General features: G+C 34.0%; 1 protein-coding gene across 2 annotated transcripts; it reads left to right on the top strand.

Annotated features, from left to right (window-relative positions):
• Window positions 1-10,235: 10,235 nt before the first annotated feature.
• On the top strand, window positions 10,236-14,944 carry LOC133669910 (zinc finger BED domain-containing protein DAYSLEEPER-like). Of its 2 annotated transcripts, XM_062090247.1 has the most exons (4): window positions 10,236-10,399; window positions 10,534-10,588; window positions 11,218-11,373; window positions 11,618-14,944. In XM_062090247.1, the coding sequence occupies exon 4, from the start codon at window positions 11,632-11,634 to the stop codon at window positions 14,761-14,763; it is 3,132 nt and encodes a 1,043-aa protein (XP_061946231.1). In that variant the 5' UTR covers window positions 10,236-10,399; window positions 10,534-10,588; window positions 11,218-11,373; window positions 11,618-11,631; the 3' UTR covers window positions 14,764-14,944. The 2 variants fall into 2 exon arrangements, with proteins under 2 accessions (XP_061946231.1, XP_061946223.1); XM_062090239.1 differs by lacking the exon at window positions 11,218-11,373.
• Window positions 14,945-15,672: the final 728 nt, after the last annotated feature.

Below are 15,672 nucleotides of genomic sequence, written 5' to 3' on the forward strand. Positions count from 1 at the left end.
TTCTTCTTCTTCAATAACTGCCTCATACCAAGATTTGATAAGTTTGACAGCTAAAATGGCTGAAGACATGAGTTTGCAGAAGGCTTGGGGCTTTCTGGTTTTGTAGGCTGGGTTTGGGGGGTTTTCCCCTTGTCTTTAACTTTTGCTTTAGGAGGCATTAGGACCTGTTTTAAAGGAATTCTTGGGGTTATAAAATTAGGGATTGAATTTGAATCTCCTTTAATGTAGATAATATCGAAATAAAAAATGCTTAAAATAGCTTGCCATCAGGCAAAAATCTATTTTAAAGCAAGATTTTGAACATCTTTTTGTAAAACTTCTTTTGCAGTTAACACGTAAAAGAAATTTTTGATTTAATAAATCACTTTGAAATTTTATAATACAAAGAACAATTGAAAAGATCTCTTTTTTTATATTAGAGTAATTTTTTTACAATCATTCCAGTGGGCGGATGTATACTAGAGTATTTGTTCTTTGTTATTTTATACTTATTTAAGAATCCCACCATATCCAGAACATAATTTAGACTGCTTAAAAACCTTTGCAATTGAATTTTATCAGTGATCTTATCAGGAAATTTATTTATAAAGATTAAAGATCTCTCTATTGGTGTTACAGTGCCTTAGCAGATATAGTGGCCTAGGAAACGGACACAGGTTTGGAAGAGAGAAATTTTTGTTTTAGAAATAACTAAACCATTTTGTTTTATAGTATGAAAGAATGTATATAGATGTTTGAAATGTTGATCTATGGAATGTGAAAATAATAAGCACATCGTCAATGTAAACAATACAGAATTTTGAATTTGCATTGAAAATGTCATTCATGATGCGTTGAAATTCAGATGGTGTATTTTTAAGCCAAAGGGCATGACATTCCATTCGTATTGGCCAAAAGGAACTGTAAAAGCAGTTTTGTATCTATCTTTAGGATTAATCTGGATTTGTCAAAATCCGGATTTCATATCAAATTTAGAAAATATGAATGCAAAGTGCAACTTTTGCAACAAATCTTTTTTGTTGGGGATTGGATATCTGATCCATTTTAAAACATAATTTAAAGATTTGTAATTGATCACAAGTCTTGGTATGCCTCTTTTGATTTCAGAGTTTTTATTAATATAAAAGGTTGCACACGACCAGGGTGATCTAGACTTTTGGATAAGACTTTTAGACTCGAGATCGTGGATTTCAAGTTTGCAATGCTATTCTAAATCAGTATTCATTTATATAGGTCTTGCTTTTATAGGTATTAGTTTTTCTGAAAAAGTATCTTCATAAGGAAGATCAACGATGCGTTTTTTTTCCAGAAAGCATTATGTAAGTTTGAACAGATCTGTTGTTCAATCTTACTTTGTAAATCAATGATTTTCTTTTGTAAATCAGAGTTTTGTTATTGTTTGTTGATACGACAAAAAGAAACATGGTTTTGTAAATCATGTAAGTGGAATTGTTTTCCATGAATCAGTGCATTGATATGATAAGTATGTATAAAGAATGCTTTAATCAAATTCAAATTTCTAGTCTTAGATTTTTCTAAGAATGGGAAAACAAGTTTGATGTTATTGATTTTGAAAGTAATACAATTATGAATTGCTTGATATGGAGTGATCATGTTAATGAATGGAGTGCCAAGAACGATAGTATGATTAATATCTTTTGTAACGATAAAGAATGTTTTAAGAGAATGTCGTTGTTGAAAACAGAGGCTTGGGTTTTTCCTACAATATGCAATTTTGAATTATTAGCAGTAGAGAGTTTTTCAGAGGTATTTTATAAAAATCATTTTGGAACCACGCCTTCTTTGATGCAGTTTAAATCTGCATTTGTGTCAAATAAGGCAATAGTGTCAAGTTTGAAATCTTCTGAGAAAATAAGCGTAATCTTAATGAAATATTTTTTGAAAGATATTTGTGTTGATACATTCAGGAAATCATCTGGAATATGCTCAATATTTGTAAGTGTATGGGGCAATGCATGAGATTCAATGGTTTGATCTTCTAATTCAAACTCAGTGTCAGACTGGCTTTCAATTTTGGATAAAAGATGTTGTAATATGGCAAAGTCTTTCTGTTGGGTTTGTTTTAAAGTTTGTAATTCGGATTTGAGAGTTTTGATCTTAGAATGTAATTCTAGAATGATGACTATGGTTTTGGATTTCTTTTTGTTAAGGATCTTTATAAGGTTATAGGTATTAGTGCTGGTAGAGGGTAATATAGAGCGGTTTGGAGGGTTAGATGAAGGGTGCTCTGGTTGGTTGAAATCTTTCAATAGTTTATCCAAATAGGTTTTTTAAAAATGAGGATCATCAAGTCTTTTCATAGCCTCAAGAATGAATTCTTGGTCTTGGGTTAAGACGTTAATTTATTTGGAATTCGTAGAGGCATCTGAAGTAGCACTGGTAGTTACTATTTCATCAATTTGAAATTCTTCTTCAGAAGTGTCTGAAGGAGAGCGGTCAGTGTTTGTGGCTTCAATGTAAAAATTTTGTATTTGGTTGATGGTATCTTCATCTATTTAGAGTTCATGTAGTTTGGTATTGACTTTGCAGAAATGGGATGTATGTCCTTTTTGGTTACATTTGTAACAAGTAATGTTTTTAGGGTCAAATTTTGGTTTGAGTTTTGACTGGAAAGGTCTGTGGGGTTTGGTAAATTTATAGGGCTTTTTGTAGTAAGGTTGATCTGGTTTGGAATAAAATTGTTGTCGGTATTTATGGGTTGTTCGTTTATAAGGAGGTTTTTTGCTCGAATATTTTTTAGGTTGTGAAAAGGTTCCACTGCAGGATGGTTTTTTGGTGGAAAGGTCAAATTGGTGACAGAAATTACCACGTTCTTGCCTGGTACGTTTCATTTCCCACTCTAGGTGTTTTTGGAGGTTGAGTTCCTGACAGATCTTAAAACCTTCTTTTTGTATGAAGCTCACAAGTTCACCATATGTAAGCTGATCATATGGTATGGTTTTGATTGAAAGGTTTTCTTAATTTTGTTTCGAACCTTTTCTCTTAAGAGAATCGGTAAGCCTGCAAGGAATTTTTCTTTCCAAAAAGGTTGGTTTGAATCTTCTCGAAGCATAACACGAGTAAGGAAGGTATTTTTGTACCACTGAAAATCACTAAGCTTCTTGGACTGAAGGTTGGGGAAAAATTCAACATTTTTATCTTTCAGATGGGAAGGATCTCCGATAAAATGTAAGGAGATGGTAAAGATAAGGGTGGACACAACATCTTGGATGGTGTTTCCTGGAGGGTCAAGGATTGGTATTTGGTTTTCATAGGTTTGTATAGAATTTAGAATATGTAAGTGGTCTGTTTCAGTGAGATGGTAATCCCTCCATCCTTTAAGCTGGCCAAAGAAACCTGCAATAAGGAGTTCAGTTATGGCTTTGTCTGGGTTCCTGTTTGGGTTTTGTAGGCATTAGCTGTCATGGTCATTTGTTGGAGGGTGTTTAAGATATTGTATTCAGACATTTCATTTATGTTCTATTCATAGAGGGAAAAATCATTATATTTATGTTGGCTAATGACAGTTGGTTCAATAGTTATGGAAATGTCTGGAGCAATGACTGTTTTGGGAGCTTGCTAGGTACTGTTTTGGGAGCTTGCTAGGTACTGTTTTGGGAGCTTGCCAGGTAAGTCTGTTTAGTTGAAGAGGCTGTTCTTGAAAAGTATTTGTATTGGAGGTTGATACGGGGTTATTTTGGAGAGTATTAACCTGATTTGTAGAGGATGAAGGATTGGATTGTTGAGGTGTGTCTGGGACAGTTAAGGTTGTTCGATCAAGGTTTTGTAAGTGTGTTTTAATGGCTTTAAGAAAATTTATTTGATTTTCTTCAATTTGTACTTGGCTTGTTTTAGTAACTTGATATGGTTTGAATACATGGCTTTTTAGCTTTAGATTAATAGGGTTTTTTTATCAATCATGAAGTGGACTTGGGTCTTTTGTATTTGTTTTTCCAATCTGGTAAGCTGTTTACCTATGGTATGGAGGTTGGTATTTGTGAAATTGTTTTATTGGATGATATGTTTGGTATTTGTGAGAGTATCCTCTCCAAGTAAATTTGTATGGGGTTGTGTCAACTGTTTGTTCTTTGTGAGTAAGTTGTATTTTGCGTAAAGATGGATGGTCAGACTCAACTGTAGGTCCATTAGTGAGGCTTTATATAAGAGTTTTGGAATGGGTTGTAATAGGACATACATGTTTAATGGATGCAAATAGATATGTAATATGGTGTGCTGGTACATAATGAAACTCAAACAAATCAAAGAATAAAATTTGTACTTTATGGGTCTCAATGTAAGCATAAAATTGTTTTTGGATATCATTTCTTTGTTGGAGGAAGTGTTGAAAAAACTAAGATTGTTTTTCAATATTATGATCACCATAAAAATCTCTTCTGAAAGAGTTTTGTTTATGACAAAATGCTTTTCTGAAGTCAAAATATTCAGCTCGTTTTGGATGTTTTCAGTAACAACTGAAAAGATTAGTGAAGTTGGAGGAGATGGTTGCTCAAAGTCTGTATAAACAGGTTTTGATATATTTGTAGTGCAGTCTGCATTTTGAAAACTAGTAGAAGGGATATCAGATGTAGATTTTCTAGGAGGGTTTACGTGATAAGGGATATTGATAACAAAAGGGATTTTGGAAATTCTTCCTAGATCTATTGTACTAGAAAAGGAAGAGCCTTCTGAGAATCTAGAACTTGTAGAGTGTCGATGGAAAGACAATTTGACTTTACCATATGTGTAGTAGGTAATGTTTATAATTTGGACATTGGGTTGAGGTAATTCTAGTCGTGCTGCACCTTCAAGGATCCAATCTTCTGGAAGGGATATATCTTTCCATTAGATTGCTTTTGGGACAACAGTGTTTGAGCGGGATAAATCTGTTTGTAGAATGAGTATTTCTCCTTTTTGAGATTGGAATTTGTGTTTGCTAGCAAAGGCTGAGAACATGGCTTTGTAGTGAATTTTGAATATGAGCGTAACAGGGATATTTCATTCTAGCATGTCATAATTATGGGTCTTTATTTGTAGTAGCATACTTTGCAAAATATTTTTGTCTTTGAGGGATATGGTTATGTTTGGATAACAGTCAAATGATACTGGGCCACTGCAAAGGCTAGACTCAATAGAATTGAGGAGGGAGAAGTTTTGAAATCTAGCATCCTGGAGGACAACTAGAATGGAGGTGTTTAAACCTTCTTTTGTAAGGGGTTTTATCCCGATTTAGACAAGGCCAATATGGATATATTTATAGTTTCAGGCTAGATGTTTTTATAAGGTTTTTGAGAGAGGAGTTGGATGGTTTCAAAAGGTTTTGTAAGCTGAATATCTCTTTCTTCAGTTTTGATAGTAAAAACTGTTTTTAAAATATCATATTTAAATTTTTGATAAATCTGAGTTTGAGAAATTTTTGGAGTTTTCCAATCATCAATGTTTTTTGTAAAATCTTTAATAGTTATCTCTTCACTTTGTACAATCCTTCTGCTTTCAGAAGATTCAGAGGTAAAGGAAGCTGAAATAGAAATAGTCTTGTGGAAAACGGAATCCATAGAAAGGAAAGATAAACTAGGAAATAGGTTGCAGGTTATATGGATTTATTGCCCTAAAACTCAAACGGGACTTATACTATTCAGTTGCATTCACCTATTGTCTAATGGTCTCTGTTCTTTCTAGGAATTCTGTCTTTTATGTTACTATTCCTACCTAGACCCTAGTAGGCTCTGATACCATAAAAAGTCTTTGGAAACATGTTTTTTTGTATCTTCTATTTTGAAAGTATAAAAATTCACTCTAAAATTATTTCAAACAAAAAAAATTTATGTCTTTGTCTCCATTTCCCTAACCTAACATGTTTTATTTTCTAACGAGATGATATACTCGCACGCTGCTGCGGGCTTATAAAATAAATGTACTTGATGGTGTTATAATTGTGAACCAGCGCTAAATAAATAATAGAAACTAAAGGTATGATGGAGCCAATATTTCATGATGGAAAAAAAGTTGTATTGGTGATCAAAAACTTAGAGATTGAACAAAATGATTTGTAGCAATCCACAATGTTTTGTAAGGAAAGATACAGTGCTTTTGCCACATGATTTGACTTTTCTGTTAATAAAAAGTAAAAAAAATTACAAAGCTAAATTCTCTACCAACTTAATATTTAAAAAAATTGATAAAGATAATTTTGAAAGGAAAAAAACCCATGAGGAAAAACGTTGTAGCAATTGACAATGTTTTGTGAGGAAAACTATAGTGTTTTCCTCAATACAATCGACAAAGATAATTTTCGAAAAAGATAATTTTTGAAAGAATCATAAAAAAACCATTTAGAGAAATATTATAGCAAATCTACAGTGTTTTGTGAGGAAAACAACAACGCTTTTCCAATATGATTTAGTTTTATTGTAATTATAATTTTTAACCAACTCAATATTTTAAAAAAAATCAACAAAGATAATTTTGGAAAAAAAATTAAAAAAATCATGTGGGAAAACACTGTAGCAATTCACAATGTTTTAAAGAAAAAAAATTACAAAGCTAAATTCTCAATAAACTCAATATTAAAAAAATAAAATTGACAGAGATAATTTTTTTAAAAATAAAATAAAATAAAGGATAAAAAAACCATGCTGGAAACACTGTAGCAATTCAAAGTGTTTTGTAATGAAAGCTACAGTGCTTCCCCACATGATTTAGCCTTATTTGTAATGACTTATAATTGTAATTTTCAACCAGCTCAATATTAAAAAAATAAAATTGATAAAGACAATTTTGAAAAATTCATAAGAAAAAAAAACTATGTGGAGAGATACTGTAGCAATCCACAGTATTTTGTAAGGAAAGTTATAGTGTTTTCCTCACATGATTAAACTTTATTACAAAGTTAAATTCTAACTAGCTCAATATTAAAAAAATAACATCAACAAAGATAATTTAAAAAAAAATATTACAAAAAAAGAAAACATAAAAGAAACTGGAAAAAAAATCATGTGAGGAAAAACTGTATCAATCCATAGTGTTTTGTGAGGAAAGTTACAATGTTTTTCTCATATGATTTAGCCTTACTTGTATTTACTTGTAATTATAATTCTTAACCAGCTTAATATAAAAAAAATTGATAAAGATAATTTTAGTAAAAAAACATAAAAAAACTTATGTGGGAAAAAACTCTAGCAATCCACAGTAATTTGCGAGGAAAGCTACGTGCTTCCTTCACATATTGTAACTGTAATTAACCAGCTCAATATTAAAAAATAAAATGAAAAAAAGATAATTTTGGAGAAAATTATATATTTAAAAAAACCATGTGGAGAAACCCTATAGCAATCAACAATGTTTTAAAGAAAAAAAATTACTAAACTAAATTCTCAATCGGCTCTTACTTGTAATTGTAATTCTTAACCAGCTTAATATTAAAAAAATAAAATTGATAAAGACAATTTTAGAAAAAAAAAAAACTATGTGGGGAAAAACACTATAGCAATCCACATTAATTTGCGAGGAAAGCTACAATGCTTTCCTCACATATTGTAACTATAATTGTTAACCAACTCAATATTAAAAAATAAAATGGAAAAAAGATAATTTTAGAGAAAATCATAAAAAAATAATAAAAAAAACTTTGTGGAGAAACACTGTAGCAATCAACAATGTTTTAAAGGAAAAAAATGACAAAAATAAATTCTCAATCAGCTCAATATTAAAAAAATAAAATCAACAAATATAATTTTGGAAACTAAAAAATAAAATAGAAAAAACATGTGGGAAACACCGTAGCAATCCATAATATTTTTAAAAACAATTACAAAGCAAAATTTTTAACCAGTTCAATATTAAAAAAGTAAAATTGACAAAGAGAATTTTGAGAAAAAAAAAGAAAAAAAACAAAAAATGACAAAAAAACAAAAAAGTGAAAAAAAATGAATTGTGGATTACTGTTGTAATTCATAATGTATTGAGTGTAGATAAACAGTGAATTCCACCCCCTCTTTAACTTATTATTTAATAGTTAATGTTTTTTTTCTCAAAATATAATTAAAAATTATCTATTTAAGAATATGTTTAGGAACGAACCGCGTTTCCAAAAAAATTAATTTTTTTTGCTAAAATTTAATATAATTTATATGTTTTGGATCGTTTTGATGTGCTGATGTTAAAAATAATTTTTTAAAAATAAAAAAATTATTAATATACATTTTAATATAAAAAAATTATTTTAAAAATAATTATTATCACACTCTAGCACCACCCTCTTAGGAGTTTATGACTGTTGTCTGTTGTTGCTCTGAGCAACTTTTGCAGTTTTCAGTGTTGTCCTACGGATTTTTTTTTTATTTTTTTTTTATAATGGATGAAGAACAATTATGTTATTTCGAGCATGCAAATTATTTGTGTGCGTTGCTGTTCGAAACAATAATGACTGCTTTACGTGGTTGTCTTTGACAAGCTATTTATCTCGGCTTTGGCACTTTTTCTTTTTCTTTCTCTGTTTTCCCTTTTATCTCCCCTATTTTCTAACCTTTATGCTGCTTTACTCTGTTGTTTTTCCATGTCGTTTGGCCTTATGCTTCCCTTGTAATGCCTTCAACTTGGGCAGCTAAGTTTCTTGCTTCAGTTTTTGTTGCTTGATGAACGCAGTTCTTTCAACAAGTTTTCAGTTTGAGCTCTTCGCGTTACTTGGATTTTGCAATGCTCGAACAGCCGTGGTTGCTTCTTCTTCTTCTTCTTCTTCTTTTTTTTTTTTTTTTTTTTATCTTGTTTATTTTTTATTTTAAAAGTATTTTTTAAAAAAATTAAATTTTATTTTATTTTTTTATTTTAAATTAATATTTTTTAGTGTATTTAGATCATTTTGACTATTAATGTCAAAAATAAATTTTAAAAAATAAAAAAAATATTATTTTAATATATTTTAATATAATTTTTTTTAAATAATTGCTAGTACTTTCAAACACCCTCTTAATAAAGACTAGGTTTCTCTTTCATGCTTAAAGATGCTTTGGATTGCAACTATATCGTAGTGTTTAATATTTTTTAATTAAAAATATATTTAAATAACATATTTTATTTTATTTTTTATTAAAATATTTTAAAAATATTAATTTAAATATATTTTTGGATAAAAAAAATTTGTAAAACAAACATTCACAAACATCTTTGAAAATTTATCTTAGATCAATAAGGTCTATTCCAGGCAATGCATGTTTCAAGCATAGTTATTAAACTCGGATCGGTTTGGCAAGTTAACTCGGGACCCAATCGATTTGGTGGTTAAACTAGTCTGGGTAAAGCAAAAGACCGGAATAAGTAAAAACCTGGCAAAACCTGTTTGACCCGCTTAGTTGAGACCCAGTTTTTTTTCCAAATGTGTTTTTTCTCATAGCAAAAGACTTATTTTTTTTATATGTTTTTTAACTGGTTAGTAACCCTTTTTAAAGTTCATTGTATAAATACTAGAAGAATATTTTATTTTTTCAATGTGAGATTTTAAGCCTTGCAATGTATGTGTGTGTGTGTATTTTATGTTCACAATAAAATTATTTTTTCAGTGTGGAATTTGAAGCCTTTTAGTATATATACTCTATATTCACAAGAAAAAAATTATGATTTTTCAATGTAGAATAAAAAACTTTTTTGGTTTAAATACTTCAACTTAAAAGGAGAACATACTATTATAGTATTTTTTCAATATGGGATACAAAACCTTTTGAAATAATATTTTAAACTTAATTATTTATAACATGTATAACTTATATTCACATGTATTATTTCTTAAGTTTTTTTTACGTAAAACATTAAAATTTTAAATATTTTTTTTAAAATTTTTCTAGATTAATTTAAATTGATCAAAATTGACCTGTATAACTCAAGACCCCTTTCCCTGACCGGATCAACAGCAATTCCTTAACCCTTGGTCCTGATCGGGTTTTATAGCCATGTTCAAGACCATATCCTTAAGCCGGTTTTGGACTTTTAATAATTTTACAAACAAAACAACGAATGTGAATAATTGAGATGAATATAGGATTAATAATAGCCGCTGGATCAGGCCACCGGGGACCAGAGCATCAGAAGATATCAACGGTCAAGGTTAGATAGGTGTTAGGTGGGCTCTATGTACGGCTAGAGACATTGATGGACCTCGAAGCTTATTAGTCCATATCAAAGTTTGATTTTTTTTTTGTTTGACAAATTTGTCCCCATCTCTCTTTTGGTTATAATAACAAGAAGAGGCCCTCAGCAAACTCAAACTCTGTTTAGCCCTTAGCCTAGCCCTTCTGAAGGTCCAATTTAGGGTTTCTTTGGTGTTTTTCTTTTTCTTTTTTGATTCTTTCAATTTTAATTTGAAAGCTCGAAACTTTCAATAGAAAGCTCTAAGCTTTCCGCAGCTCATCAAGTAAGCCTCAAAGCCCATCTTCTTCTTCTTCTTCCTCCTCCATAATTTTTTTTTTCTAAAAACTATTTTTATTGAATTTTCAAAAGAAATCAAGAAAATGGTTTTGATTTGATTTTTTTTGTTTGTTTTTGCAGGGTGTTTGTTTCTTTTCTTGATTTGGCTCACTTCAGTTCAGATCTGTGAATCAAGGTCAGATGAAGTTGCTGTTACTTGTTTCTGTTTATTTTACTTGATCTGTTATGGTTTTTGGCTACTGGACTTGGCTTAAAAATCGTCTTTAGGGTTTATGCTGGAATATGTTGCAGTTTAGTGGGTTAGAGTTATTTTGATTTTCGTGTTTGTTGGGTTTGGCTCATGCTCCTGTCAGTAGTAGCTTAGTTCATTTTGGGTTTGTGAAGTTATGATATAGCTCAGTTCACTGCAATATTACTGTCACTTCATGCTTGCTGGTATTCTTGGATAGCAAATTCCTAGGAGCTTTTACTCTGTACTGGTTGCTGGTTGTCCTGAAAAGACTTGTCAAGCTTTGATAAAATTCCTCAATCTGGCAGCGATCCTCACCAAATTTTCAGTACAATGCATTCAAGTACACTCGACACAAGCATTTTCTTATGTTCGGGCCCTTTTTTTATTTGCTGGCATATAAGCATTTGAAATTCTCTCATATGGGATATTATGGAACTTCCTTTAATGCACTTGATGCTCTTATTCTGCATCTATTTATTGGACTGGATGCTAAATTACTCGTTCTAAGAGCTCAATGGTTAGTCTGCATGATCAAATACTAATCACCTATTGATGTTCCTTTTTGCCCAAAGCTGTAAAAACCCATAGATTGGAGGCAGCTTACTGGAGGGTATTGTGAGCCTACTTCTGTGCCAACATCTTTTGTGTTAGTTTCTTTTGAAATTCTGACAGGAATCCTCCGTTACTTTGCTTCTTAACTTGTAAGGTGCCACCACTTCATCATGAATGTAAACACTTGTTCTCTTGCCTGGAAAAGCTAGTATTACTTTCATTTCAGCTTTCATCTTAACAATGTTCAGAGTAGGAGCAAAATCAAATATGCTGTTTAAATGCTATTTTTTATTACATTTTCTTGTTGGAGTTTGAAATTGGTTATGACTAATCTGCATCAGAATCAAATTTATAGTTCTCCATTATCGTCTTATTTGTTTTTTCATGCCCACTTAATTCCTGCATTTTATCCTGTTGCAGGATTAAGCCTTATCATGGAAGTAGAAGACCCTATGAGTCCCATTATGGCAATTACCCCTGTGACCCCAACAGATAACAATGAACCACCCACTTCTGAGGAACAGCCTAGTAAACGCAGGAGAAAGAAGTCTATTGTCTGGGAACACTTCACAATTGAAACTGTTGGAGCTGGTTGTATGAGAGCGTGCTGTAAACAGTGCAAGAAATCATTTGCATATATAACTGGTTCAAAGCTTGCAGGAACCAGTCACCTCAAGCGACATATTGCCCTGGGGATCTGCCCTGTAAGCCGTCAGAAAAATGAATCATCACCATATACACCAGGCTTGAAAACAGACCCTCCTAAAAAACGTTTCCGAGCATCTCCTGGATTCTCAGGCATTCCCTTGGATCAGGACCGCTGCAACCATGAGATAGCTAAGATGATCATTCAGCATGATTATCCACTCCACATAGTGGAACACCCGGGTTTCATTGATTTTGTCCGGACTCTTCAACCTCATTACAATATGGTGAGTTTCAACACCATTCAAGGGGAATGTGTGGATGTGTACCTGAGGGAGAAGCAAAGGCTTTTGAATCTTATCAGTGGAATTCCTGGACGAGTCAACCTTACGTTGGATTTTGGGATTTCAAATCTAGATATTGGATATGCTTTCTTAACAGGTCACTTCATTGATGGTGATTGGAATTTACAGCGACGAATCCTTAATGTTGCCACGTTACCTTTCTATGATTCTGATTATGCCTTCAACCAAGCAGTTGTGTCTTGCCTATCTGATTGGCAGTTGAGGAGCAAGTTATTTACTCTCACTCTTGATCAATCCTTCTCAAATGAGAATGTAATTGGAAATCTAAGAGGACTTCTTTCTGTCAAGAACCCATTTGTGCTCAATGGTCAGTTACTGAAAGGGAGTTGCTATGCTCGAGTGTTAAGTCATCTTGCACAAAATGCACTCAGTGCCACAGGCGAGATTGTTGGGAGAATCCGTGAAAGTGTGAAATATGTGAAAACCTCAGAAGCTCATGATGAGAAGTTTACTGAACTCAGGCAACAACTTCAAGTCCCTAGCACGAAAATCCTCATTATTGACAATCAAACTAAATGGAACACGACTTACCACATGCTGGTGGCTGCCAGTGAATTAAAGGAAGTGTTTGCGTGCTTAGATACCTCTGATCCTGTTTACAAGATAAACCCATCAACTGATGATTGGAAGAAGGCGGATATTCTCTGCACATACTTGAAGCTTTTATATGATGCAGCTAACATTTTGACAGGCCCAACATGCCCACCTGCCCATGTATTTTACCATGAAGTGTACAAAATCCAGTTAGAGCTGACACATGCAACCATGAGCCAAGACCCCTTTGTCAGTAACCTGATCAAACCCATGAAAGAAAAGTTTGATCAATATTGGAAGGATTGCTTCCTTGTTTTGGCAATTGCAGTGGTCATGGATCCAAGGTTTAAGATGAAGCTTCTAGAATTTAGCTTCCCAAAGGTCTTTGGTGAGGACGCTGGTATGTGGATCAAGAGTGTTGATGATGGCATTCATGAACTCTTTCTAGACTATCTTGCTCCCAATATTCATCTACCAGCAGCATATGTGGAAGAAGGGCATATTAGCCTTACTCAATCAGACACTCTTCAAGAAGTTGAAGCAGCACCTGCTCCAGATGGATATTCCCAAGAACTGCACCCTCATGTACCTCTTCAAGTGGCACACCCTGACACATCAAATCCTCATGAAGTGCCTCTTCAAGAAGGCCAGCATCAGGAGGTATCTCCTCAGGAGTCACTCGTCCAAGAAGTGCCCTCACAGGCATTAACCCTTCAAGAGATGCACGTGGAAGAAGTGCCTTCCCAAGAAGTATCCATTCATGAGATGCACACTGAAGTGTCCTCACAGGAACCGCCCTCTCAAGAAATGCATGCTCAAGATATAACACCTCAAGAATCACACACGGAAGAAGCACCTTCTCAAGAGATGCAGAGTGATGATGCCTCTCAAGTACCCCCTCAAGATATTAACACTGAAGAAGTAAACCCCCAAGATACTCATGCTGAAGAAGTTCCCTCCCATGAAGTACTTGTTCAAGAGATTCACCCTAATGAAGTTCCCTCCCAAGAGGTATCTGTTCAAGAGATGCAGGCAGAAGAAGCGCCAGCTCAAGCAATGCAGACAGAAGAAGCGCACCCTCAAGCAATGCAGGCAGAAGAAGCTCCACTGCAAGAGATGCACTCAGAAGAAGCCCCACCTGAAGAGATGCGCACTGAAGAAGCGCTGCCGGAAGAGATGCGTACAGAAGAAGCGCCGCTGGAAGAGATGCAGACCGAGGAAGCGCCGCCTCAAGAGATGCGCACAGAGGAAGCGCCGCCTCAAGAGATGCACACCGAGGAAGCGCCGCCTCAAGAGATGCACACCGAGGAAGCGCCGCCTCAAGAGATGCGCACAGAGGAAGCGCCGCCTCAAGAGATGCATGCCGAGGAAGCGCCGCCTCAAGAGATGCATGCCGAGGAAGTGCCTCAAGAGATGTGCACAGAGGAAGCACCGCCGCAAGAGATGCGCACAGAGGAAGCACCGCCTCAAGAGATGCATGCTGAGGAAGCACCGCCGCAAGAGATGCGCACAGAGGAAGCACCGCCGCAAGAGATGCGCACAGAGGAAGTGCCGCCTCAAGAGATGCAACTCCAAGTAATCCATCAAGAGATGCAGCCTCTAGAATTGCACACTCAAGATCTACCTATGCTTTCTATTGGAGATGGGCTTTCAGATTTTGATATATATATTTCTGAGATTACAAGTGGGCAACATTTGAAGTCGGAATTGGATCAGTATCTAGAGGAGTCTCTTCTTCCTCGTGTGCATGAGTTTGATGTAGTAGGTTGGTGGAAACTAAACAGGCTAAAGTACCCAACACTTTCGAAGATGGCTGCTGATATTTTATCAATACCAGTATCTACTGTTGCTCCTGATTCTGTGTTCGACACTGAAAACAGAAAGATAGATAGCTACAGGGGTTCACTACTTCCTATAACACTTGAAGCCCTTGTTTGCGCCAAGGATTGGCTCCAGCATGGATCATCGATGTCATCATCACCACTGGAGATTTCTAACGCACTTGTGAAGAAAGAATTTTAGGTCTTATGTAGGAACATCTTTCGTCCTACAGCCTGGGCATATTTGACTTGCTTTTAGGCGTATGCAATTGTTTTTCCCTTTTCTTCTCATTTATACTGCCAATATAAGATATTTGATTAGGATTTGTTATGCTACATCAGACTTGGAACTAATCTTGGTTTCAGTGATCACTTTGGATTAATGCCTTTTGCCATTAGCGTTTTTGTTTATGCTAATATCAATTTGCAGGGTTCTGTTTCCATTCCTGTGGGATTCTCTTCGCTACATCATGTATGTTAAAAAAGAAAAAGAAATCAAAATTAGCATCTCATTTTCCTCTTTCTCGTAGCTTTAGTTCGGTGATGGAAACCTGCCCCCTGGATTATGGTGAATAATCATTTAGCTTTAGCCTGGAAATGTTACCAGTTGTGGTTCTGAATAATCATTTCCATGGGGAAGCTGTGAGGTATATTGATCGATCACAAGTTAAATGCATGCATGCGCGCTTTCAAAGGATACAGGAATTTGGCTTCGAATACTTGGAAAACTGAAGAAACTTTTGCTAGAGATAGTTCATCAATGGTTCCTCCCTCTGAAGTTATACTATAAACTTCTGCGGAACAGAGACTTTAACAAGCACCAGTGGTCTGGTGGAGCTGTGATAATGTTGTCCATCATTAGCATCTTTTTAGATGAATGCTTTGCCATCTGAGCTAAATCCTTTTTCGTTTTTTTAGTTTTTTTCTATATAAAAAAGGTAAAAAATAGCTAATTCTAATATTAGTGAAATTACTTTCTTGGATATTTGAAGCATCCACACCCAAAAAAGAAAAAACGCAATATAAAGCAGTGAGAAGGTCGCAGTGTTAGTTTTTAGGGTTTCAAGTTTAATACAACTATTAGCTGAATTAACAAAACCTAAACGAGATA

Source organism: Populus nigra, chromosome 1 (genome assembly GCF_951802175.1).
Source record: "Populus nigra chromosome 1, ddPopNigr1.1, whole genome shotgun sequence".
In the NCBI taxonomy this organism is placed as follows: Eukaryota; Viridiplantae; Streptophyta; class Magnoliopsida; order Malpighiales; family Salicaceae; genus Populus; species Populus nigra.